Here is a 10,345-nt window from a genome sequence, read left to right as displayed (position 1 = left end):
AATTTTGACTTATGAAAGGCCTCAAGTTGACTTTTGTTTTAAACTACCACTATTCAAACAAATTAATTTGTACGAACCGCACTGAGCAGGATCAGCAGCAGCCACTCCATGCTTGGTTTTCATTTTCTTTCTTTGGACCGGGCTTGTGGAAGAAATCCCAAAAGGCTTTGCTCCATCTGAAAAGCACAAAACCATGATATAGAAATAGTTCAGAAAGAGGCCAGAGCACGTTATCTGCATTCCCAAAGACTGGACTTACACTCATCTCCGTCACTGTCCTCCTTGAGAGTTGTAGTAGAGTTTTGTCCTTTGCCATGTTTCTCTTCCACAGACAAGTTCAGCAATCCCCTGTCTAATTAAAAAGTTTAAATCAATACATGTGAATCAGCATAGTTGAAATCAGTCTTGGCCTAATTTCCAAAGTCTGCCATAACATACCATCACCATTGTCTGCATGTCTTTTTTGGGCTTTTCTTCTTTTGACAAGTTTCTTTGATAAACTTGTGGGTTGCAACTCTCCATCTAAGGAACAATACAATTTATTTAAGTAAAGTATTTGAATTGTCAGCTAAAAAGCCAAATGCTGGTAAAGGTTTCCATGCATACAGTTGCAAGAAAATTGGAATTATGTGAATTCCAGCACAAATTTATCATAAGATATGATCTGAACCTAATCTAAGGCACAATAATAGACAGTCAAGATCACAGTATGCATAAACTAATACCACACAAGTAAATGCTTCCATGTTTTTATTGAACACAACATGTAAACATTCACCGTGCAGGTGGAAAAAGTATGTGAACCCCTAGACTAATGACATCCAATAGCTAAATGGAGTCAGGGGTCCCCCAACTAGAGTCCCATCAATGAGATGACATTGGAGGTGTTGGTTAAAACTGACCTGCCCTATAAAAACACACCAGTTATGAGTTTGCTTTTTTCAAGAAGCGTTGCATGATGTGAACAATGCGTCATGCAAAATAGCCCAGAAGACCTAAAATTAAGAGTTGTTAACTTGCATAAAACTGGTAAGGGTTATAAAATTATGTACAAAACATTGATGTTTATAAATTGAGAAGTTCAGCACTGCTGCTATTGTCCCTAAGAGTGGCCGTCCTATCAATGTGGCGCAGAATAATCCTCTAGTGTAAAGACTAACAAAAATCTGTGGCATTTGCCAACATTCCTGTTGGCAAATGTACGAGACATAAAAGACTCAAGAGTTCATGGGAAGCCACTGCTGTCCCAAAAAAAATTGCTGCATGTTTAAAGTTTGCAAAAAAGCACCTGGATGTTCCACAGCAGCACTGGAAAATATTCTGTGGAAATATTGAGTTGCTGAGTTGTGGAAGAACCACTCAACAGTATGTGTGGATAAAAAGAGACATGGCACACCAACATGAAAACCTCATTCCAACTGTGAAGTATGGTGGTAGGGGCATCATGGCTTGGGGCTGCTTTGTGGCATCAGGGCCTGCTGATGTGGCATCAGCTTGAGCAAAGTTAATTCCGAAGTTTATCAAGACATTTTAAATTTAACTTTTTGCAGGAGATCTTAGAGCCATCTGTCTACCAGCTGAAGGTCAACAGAAGATGGGTGACACAACAGGACAATGGCCCAAAGCATAGAAGTAAATCAACAAAATGGCTTAAACAGAAGAAAATACACCTTCTGGAGTGGCCCAGTCAGAGTCCTAACCTCAACCCGAATGAGATGCAGTGGCATGACCTCGGGAAAACATTCACACCAGACATCCCAAGAATATTGCTGAACTGAAAAAGTTCTGCAAAGAGGAATGGTCAAGAATCACTGATCGTTGAGCAGGTCTGATCTGCAACTACAGAAAATGTTTGGTTAAAGTTATTGCTGCCCAAGGAGGTTAGAGTTTAGGAGGTTTTGAGTTATTAAAACCAAGAGTTCACATACTTTTTCTACCTGCACTGTGAATGTTTACATGATGTGTTCAATAAAAACATGGAAACAGAATTGTATGTGTGATATAATAGGGTACTTCCATTGCCGGGTCTAGAACGATTGGGTCTGGTTATTTTTGGACTGGTGTGTTCCAGTATGGGTCTGCTTTCACGGTCCAGCCTAGCTTTAATTTCTTCATCTTGGCACAATACTGTGCCGAAGTCCACTCTGATCCTTTGGCTTCCATCAGCTGATAAAAAAACAAACCTTTCTTACCTATCAATCTAGCTCTTCCTGTGGACTGTCACGATGTAGGTGAGAAACGTGTGGAACTCTGTAGGTGACCATATGGAACTATGAATGTGACCAAAACTTGCCACTTTCTGGCATTTTTTTTTCACATTCATGTACAGCTAACAAAAATACAAACAACGGAACTCCGTTTGTGTTGCTTGTTGCAAGTTGTGAGTAATTTCTGTCAACCAGTCAGTGGCATGTGTTGTTGCTCTGTCCTAACCATACCGCTCCAGAAATTTCTGGGCCTACAACAGAAGGAAGCCCAAAAAGTCCCGTGACTGGCGTGGTAAAAGCAAGTTGTCTAGACAGAACAATCGGAACAGCAAATTTAGCGACCCAATCCTTCCCATTCAATGCTAAAACGGTCGATGGAAATGAGCCATTCATTTAAGCAGACTGTGATTGTCTATTGTTGTGACTTAGATGAAGACCAGATCACATTTTATGACCAATTTGTTCCAAAAATATAATTCCAAATGGTTCACTTACTTTTTCTTGAAACTGTAAGTCATGTTAATATTGGTGTGTTTGAATGAAGACAACTGCATTTTGGTTGCCTTAAAATGTTTCCCTCTTACTTGAGGAGCAGAACTGAAACATTGAATGACAAGTGAAACCTCTTCAGAAAACCAAAAAGTGAGTTTGTCTTCATTCAAAGTAACCAAGAAGCTCAATAATCAACTGTACTGGCATTTACCATGAATATCACAGTCGTCTTCCAAATCGCCATCAGATTCTTGGATAGCTGCAGTCAACATTTGGTTTGCAGTTTCACTTGTTGAGTGAGCTGAGAGCCTCCGGTCTTCATCTGGAAACAATACAAAAATAAACAGACCAAAACTCTGATGGAGTTCTCCATCTGATTTTAGAACATACATGTGTAAAAAGAAATAAACAAGCTCATCATTGTCAAAAAAGTCCATTATTGAAAATCCACAATGAGGGGAACTAGCACAGATTTACCTCACACTAGTCATGAACCCACCCACCTAAACTGTTGAGGATCCAACATTTGTTTGCAGAGATGCTGTGTGAGCTCACACTGGAGGGACTAACCCCCAAATTCCACTACCTCCGCTCCGACACGAACGCCGGAGCAAAATCGGTCCCGTTGTGGTCAATCAGAGCAATTCCACTACTGCGGCCATGCTCCGGCAGTGCGGCGCCGTGCGCCGCCCTCTGTTCTGGCGTCCGGCAAAAATAGAATCTATCCTATTTTCGCCGGACGCCGGAGCACCTCCGCAGTAAATGGACAGAAATCACAACTGCCCAACAGGAAAAGGAGCAAGCACAACTTCCGTTTTTCACAATAAATCGATAAACAAAAGGCGTTTTTTGTTTCATATGCACATGTTTAACAACTTTTAACAACTATCAATGGCGGCTGAAGTTTAAATGCACAAAAGTAAGCCATAAATACAGTTTCTACTATCAAAGTAGTCACACTTTGTTGATCCAAAACACTGCTGATCTCTCAACACAAATGATGGGCAGATTAAACAGTTCATGCCGATGCTTCTCCCACACAACGGGTGTTTGGATCTAACTTCCGCGTTTATTGCTCGGACTGTATCGCAAGATCTCTAAAATCCTGCGCATGCTTGTTTGCCCCCATCAGGTCTCCGCACCGGAGCGGAGCCGTTGTAGAGCGGGTACCGGTAAAATTTGAGTTTGGAAGCGAGCGGCTGCGGAAGGCGGGGGCGGACCGGAGCGGAGCGGAGGTAGTGGAATTAGGGGGTAATGGGTGTTTCCCATCAGTATCTAGTCAGTGCGACTAAAATCAATTTGTTTCATTTGTACGACAGTTGCACCACTAACCAGCCTGTGTTTGAGCCAACTTCACATTGACTTCTTCAATGTAGTTATTAGCATACTGAGCCAGGCCATATACTTATATAAATATATATATACATATACACACAGCACTAATATCACAATGTAAATGGACTTGAGAAGGTGGTGACAAAGTATGGCAAAGTAGTCCACGCAGAAGGGGTCTCACACTTAAAAGGAACAGCAGATATTGAGAATGCATACAAGCACAATGGTATCCCACAAGCAAATGCCAACCTCAATGAGGCTGCAAGGAAGGGAGCCACATCCAAATACCTACGAGTAAGACAAATCCTAAGAAGTCAGCTCCATGGTGAGAACAATATTCTGGCAAGCAATCAATCAATCAACAGCTACATCCTGCCAGTAATCAAATATATTGCATGAATAATAAGCTGGCCGAAGGAAGGAATTCAGATCAGATGTTAAGACATGAAAGTTCCTAACCATGCATGGAGGGTTCCATCCCAAGTCCCACAACCTGACACTGTACACTAGCCTTAAGGAAGGAGGCCAAGAACTAGAAAGTGTGAGAGCCACTGTCCAGGATGAGAAATCTAAGATTCATAATTACATCAAGGATAAGGCCCCAACAGATGATGTTGTCAGTCAATGTGTCAGACAATGATGAACAGAGTAGGAGGTGCTTGAAATACTGTCTTGTGAGTAAAAACCCCTACATTGACAGATAACTGAAGTGGTTTATGAAGAAATCATACTAATGGCTAGAAAGAGCTGGTCTGAATTACAGTACGAAGGCACTCATCATGGCTGCACAGCAGCAGGCTCCGAACACCAGAGCAACAGATGCCAAGATCTACCACACCAGACAAGACTCAAGGTGTAGGCTATGCAAAGAGGCCCATGAGACAATCCACCAAATAACTGCAGGGTTTGGGATGATGGCAGGGAAAGCATACACGGAACAACACAACCAATTGTACAGGAACATCTGTGAAGAGTATGGACAGGAAGGCCCATGGTCAAAGTGGAAAACACCCCCCAAGGTTGTAGAGAATGAACGAGCCAAGCTCCAGTGTGACTTCCAGATGCAGACCGAAAAAACGGTGATGGCGAAACAACCACACATTTTGATGGTGGGCAAACAACAGAGGACAACAGTTGAGGTTAATGTAGCAATACCAAGTAATAGAAAAATCAAGAAAAAGGAACACAAGAAACTAGAAAAGTACCAGAACTTCTAACCCTTTTCCTTCATGGCATAGAATCAACAAGGTTTTGGAATTTTTCCTGAGATTTTGGTCCATACTAACACGATAGCATCATGCAATTGCTGCAGATTTGTCACCTGCACATCCATGATGCAAATCTCCCATTTCTTCACATCCCCAATGGTGCTCTTTCGGATTGAGAGCTGGTAACTGAGGAGGCCATTTGAGTACACTGAACTCATTGTCATGTTGAACAAACCAGTTTAAGATGATTCAAGCTTTATGACATGGTGCATGGCCCTTCTGGAAGTAGTCATCAGAAGATGGGTACACTGTGGTCATTAAGGGATGGACCTGTTCAGCAATAACACTCAGGTAGGCTGTGGCATTGCAACAATGACTATTAAGTAGGGCTGGGCGATATGGCAAAAATAGAATATCACGATTTTTCCAATATTTTATCACGATTTCATCACGATTTTTTATCCATGAATAGCATAACTTCAATTGCGTATTAAAGAAGAGAAACATTAAATAAAGAAACATTTATTCATATTAGGGATAATCAACGGTGCTAACACACTTATATTTTAAACTCACACCAGAGATGATAAAAGCCCTGAGAGAAACAATTACAAAAATCAGTTTTTCTCGTTTTTCAAGTAACTTAACATTAATTAAAATCGTAAACATATTTAAAGTGCAAACATGTCAATTGCAAACGTATTGTGCAAACATTAACTTGTTCAAAATACTATGTAGCTCCCAGTTGCTCAAGTAGTGGATAGTTAAGCTCAAATACGGCTCTGATGTGCGGCTGGACCAGAGATCGCTTGTGGTAGCAAATAACTGCGCATTCTGAATATTTTCTGCAACTCTCACTTTGCATTCAGTGTACATGCGTGGAATGGCAGTGTTCGAAAAATATTTGCGGCTGGAAAACTCGTAGCGCGGATCCAATGTTTTTATCATTTTCTTAAATCCCACTCCTACTGTGGTATGTCACTGCATCTGTCACGCAGTTCCATCGTCTGCTGTCTCTGTCATAAGGAGTGAGTTTTGTGAGTGTTTATGTTAGCGTTTGCTGCCTGGAAGAAGCACTAGCCGCTGCCGCTGTAGCCGCAGGCTTTTTAGCTTTAGCTGCCAGCTGGCTCTCATTGTATTGTTTGGGATGCCTTCTTTTCAAGTGATTAAACAAGTTTGTGGTGTTGCCATCACTTGCCTTGACGCTCTCCTTGCAAATGACGTTTCACTGCTGTTTGTCATCTGGTGAAAAACCAAATCAGTTCCATATAACGGACGAGGCGTTCCTCTTCGGAACGAAAACCTCGTCGCTCTCAGACGCGGCTGAAGCCATGTTTGTTCACACACAGGTGAAAACAAGCGGGGCACTAATATATCACTATGACTCACTCTGATTGGTAAAGGGTCAAACAAAGGCGTGTCATTCGCCGGAGGTAAGTTCCCTTTTCATTCAGAGGCAGAATTTCAACAGCAGAGCTGTGAATCGTGATAAAAAGGTCTCTCAAAAATGACAGACCGTCAGATGTGTAGATCGTAAAACGGTCTAAAATCGTCATATCGCCAAGCCCTACTATTAAGTCCTAAGGGGCCCAAAGTGTTCTAAGAAAATGTGCCCCACCCTATTATACCACCACCAATAGCCTGAACCATTGATACAAGGCAGGATGGATCCATGCTTTCATGTTATTGATGCCAAATTCTGGCTCTACCATCCGAATGACTCAGCAGAAATCAACACACATCAGACCAGTCAACATTTTCCCAATCTTCTACTGTCCAATGTTGTTGAGCCTGGGTGAACTGGAGTGGCACCCAGTGTGGTCTTCTGTTGCTGTAGCACATCTGCCTCAAAGTTTGACATGTTGTGCATTGAGAGATGCTCTTCTGCATAACTTGGTTGTAATGAGTGGTTATTTGAGTTACTGTTGCCTTTCTTTCAACTCGAACCAGTCTAGTCTGGCCATTCTCCTCTGACCCCTGGCATCAACAAGACATTTTTACTCACAGAACTGCCGCTCACTGGATGTTTTCCCTTTTTCAGACCATTGTCTGTAAACCCTCAATATAGTTGTGTGTGACAATCCAAGAAAATCAGCATTTTATTAAATACAGTATTTTCCGCACCATAAGGCACTATTAAAAACCTTTGATCTTCCCCTGAACCGGCAGTGCACCTTATAAACATGTATTAAGGACGTAAGTGAAGCCAGCCACACCTGCGTCCGCAGGAAAACAAAGAGCCGGCCAGTAGCACCGCCCACCCTCACCAAAAAAAAAAAAGGTGTGGCACTGCTCCACACAGGTACACCGGTAACCAGCCATGGCACAAATGAAGAGACACTCTTATGAGGCAGGGTTCAAGCTCAGAGCCATCGCTCACGCCGTTGAGCATGGAAACAGAGCAGCAGCGAGAGAATACAATATTACCGAGTCGATGGTCCGCAAGTGGAGAAAGCTGAAAGACTAGCTGCTACAGGTGAAGAAAACACAGCATAGCTTCAGGCGCAACAAGGCAAGATGGCCACTGCTTGAAGACCGAGTTGAGCAGTGGGTCGCAGAGCAGCGAGCGGCAAGCAGAAGCGTCTCCACCATCTCCAATCGTCTCACAGCTGCAGCATTAGCAGGAGAGATGGACATTGCGGACTTAATGGGAGGCCCTTCCTGGTGTTTTCGCTTCATGCGGAGGTGAGCACTTTCTATCCGCACCAGAACTACCGTCTCGTAGCAGCTACCTGCCGACTACGCTTAGAAGCTAGAGTTGTTCCGCTCCTATTGCACTAAGAAGATGGCAGACAAAAACATCCAGCCCCAGCACATCACCAACATGGACGAGGTCCCGCTTACCTTAGACATCCCGGTGAACCGGACCGTGGAGAAAATGGGGAACAGCACGGTGTCTGTGCGGACGACTGGCCACGAGAAGTCCTGCTTCACTGTCGTGCTCGCCTGCCAGGCTAATGGCCAGAAGCTGCCGCCGATGGTCATCTTCAAGCGGAAAACTTTACCCAAAGAAAAAAGTTTCCCACCGGCGTGATCATCAAGGCGAACCCGAAGGGCTGGATGGACGATGACATGATGGCGGCGTGATTGCGGGAGGTGTACACCAAAAGACGGGACGGCTTCTTCCACACTTCTCCAGCCATTCTGATCTGCGACTTCATGCAGGCCCATCTCACCGACGCCGTTAAAGTCCAGGTGAAGAGGATGAGCACGGAGCTCGCCATCATACTGGGTGGATTAAGCAAAGAACTCCAGCCGCTGGACATCGGGGTGAACCGGTCCTTCAAAGCGAAAGTCCGAGCAGAGTGGGAGTGCTGGATGACTGATGGCGAACACACGTTCACCAAGACTGGCAGGCAGAGCCGATCGACTTACCTCCAAATTCCACAACCTCCGCTCCGGCACGAACTCCGGAGCAAAATCGGTCCCGTTGTAGTCAATCAGAGCAATTCCACTACTGCGGCCGTGCTCTGGCAGTGCACCGCCCTCTGCTCCGGCAAAAATAGAATCGATCCTATTTTTGCCGGACGCCGGAGCACCTGTGCAGTCAATGGACAGGAATCACAACCGCCCAACAGGAAAAGGAGCAAGCACAACTTCCGTTTTTCACAATACATTTTGTTTCATATGCACAGGTTTAACAACTTTTAACAACTATCAATGGCAGCTGAACTTTAAATGCACAAAAGTAAGCCATAAATACAGTTTCCACCATCAAAGCAGTCACACTTTGTTGATCCAAACACTGCTGATCTCTCAACACACATGATGGGCAGATTAAACAGTTCATTTCGATGCTTCTCCCACACAACGGGTGTTTGGATCTAACTTCCGCGTTTATTGCTCAGACTGTATCGCAAGATCTCGAAAATCCCGCGCATGCTTGTTTGCCCACCTCAGATCTCCGCACCGGAGCAGAGCCATTGTAGAGCGGGTATAGTATAATTTGAGTTCGGAAGCGAGCGGCTGCGGAAGGCGGGGGCGGACCGGAGCGGAGCGGAGGTAGTGGAATTTGGGGGTTATGCCACCATCTGTGAGTGGATCGCTGATGCCTGGGCCGACATTCCGTCCAGACTGTTCGAGCTTTCACCAAGGCCGGGATCACAAAGGGAGAGCCGAGCAACGACAGTGACACGGACTCTGATGGCGATGTGCCAGGCGCGCTGGGTTCAGTGCTGGGTCAGCTCTTCAGACTGGGTCAGACACGGAGAATGAGGATTTTGAGGGATTCATGGACGAGTAATGAAAAAAATATGTGAGTACCATACTTTTTTCCTATTCGAATGGGCAACAGCGCTCTGTGTGAAACTGGGACTTTAAATATGTTTATATTAAACATAAGCAAACAGTTGTGTTGCCGCTGTTTGAATGCGCATCTTTGCACAAGCCATGCCTGCGCGTAAAAATGGGACTTTTGTTTGTTAAACAGCCTGATTGTTCATTCTTGCTGCTTAAAGCATCCGTGCATTAAGTTGGGACTAAATGTTACTTTAATAATGAGAAATTTATTTTTAGCATAGATAATGAGTGAAGTAACGTCTGACTTGGATCTAATTTCCCAATTTGTCTAAAGTGTGCGCTCGTTTGCTTTGCTGGGTGCACCCTATAATCAGGTGGGCCTTATGTGCGGACCAAACCTTTAACTAGGACGCTGATTGGCTGTGCGCCTTACAATCAGGTGAGCCTTATGGTGCGGAAAATACGGTACTCAAGACTAGCCCATCTGGCAGGAACAGCCATGCCAGATTAAAATTCAATTAATAACCTTTCTTCCACATTTTAAATCTCTGTTTAAACTGCTGCGAATCATCTTGATCATATCAACATGCCTAAATGCATTGAGTTGCCACCATGTGATTGGAAGATTAGAAATTTGCTTTAATGCGTTACGTGGCCAAGGACTGTACATCACACTGACAATTAGCATTCATGGAGTTAGCCATCTTCACTCACGATGGGGAAGGTTGTTGTTTCATTGTTCGGTAATCAACAGCGGAAGTCATAGCTAGTAGAAGCTAACCGTTAGCAATAGCAACACCACCACACGGCAGAAGCTCCTTCAGTCATTTGTGGGTATAAAACATCCACTTTGCAAGCCAGTGG

General features: G+C 44.0%; 2 protein-coding genes across 19 annotated transcripts in view; one reads left to right on the top strand and one right to left on the bottom strand.

Moving 5' to 3' along the window:
- Window positions 1–10,345, top strand: part of srcin1b (SRC kinase signaling inhibitor 1b) — a 185,385-nt gene that overhangs the window by 87,826 nt on the left and 87,214 nt on the right. The gene's annotated exons all lie outside the window — the stretch shown is intronic.
- LOC129161162 (uncharacterized) overlaps window positions 1–10,345 on the bottom strand; it is a 40,395-nt gene that overhangs the window by 2,719 nt on the left and 27,331 nt on the right. Inside the window, exons 5-8 of the mRNA XM_070545466.1 lie at window positions 2,911–3,021; window positions 439–522; window positions 260–352; window positions 78–176 (exon numbers count right to left, since the gene is read on the bottom strand). Coding sequence (XP_070401567.1) covers window positions 78–176; window positions 260–352; window positions 439–522; window positions 2,911–3,021 — 387 coding nt within the window. The remainder of the gene's footprint in view (window positions 1–77; window positions 177–259; window positions 353–438; window positions 523–2,910; window positions 3,022–10,345) is intronic.

Source organism: Nothobranchius furzeri, chromosome 16, assembly GCF_043380555.1.
Source record: "Nothobranchius furzeri strain GRZ-AD chromosome 16, NfurGRZ-RIMD1, whole genome shotgun sequence".
In the NCBI taxonomy this organism is placed as follows: Eukaryota; Metazoa; Chordata; class Actinopteri; order Cyprinodontiformes; family Nothobranchiidae; genus Nothobranchius; species Nothobranchius furzeri.
This window is presented reverse-complemented; position numbering and strand designations above follow the sequence as displayed.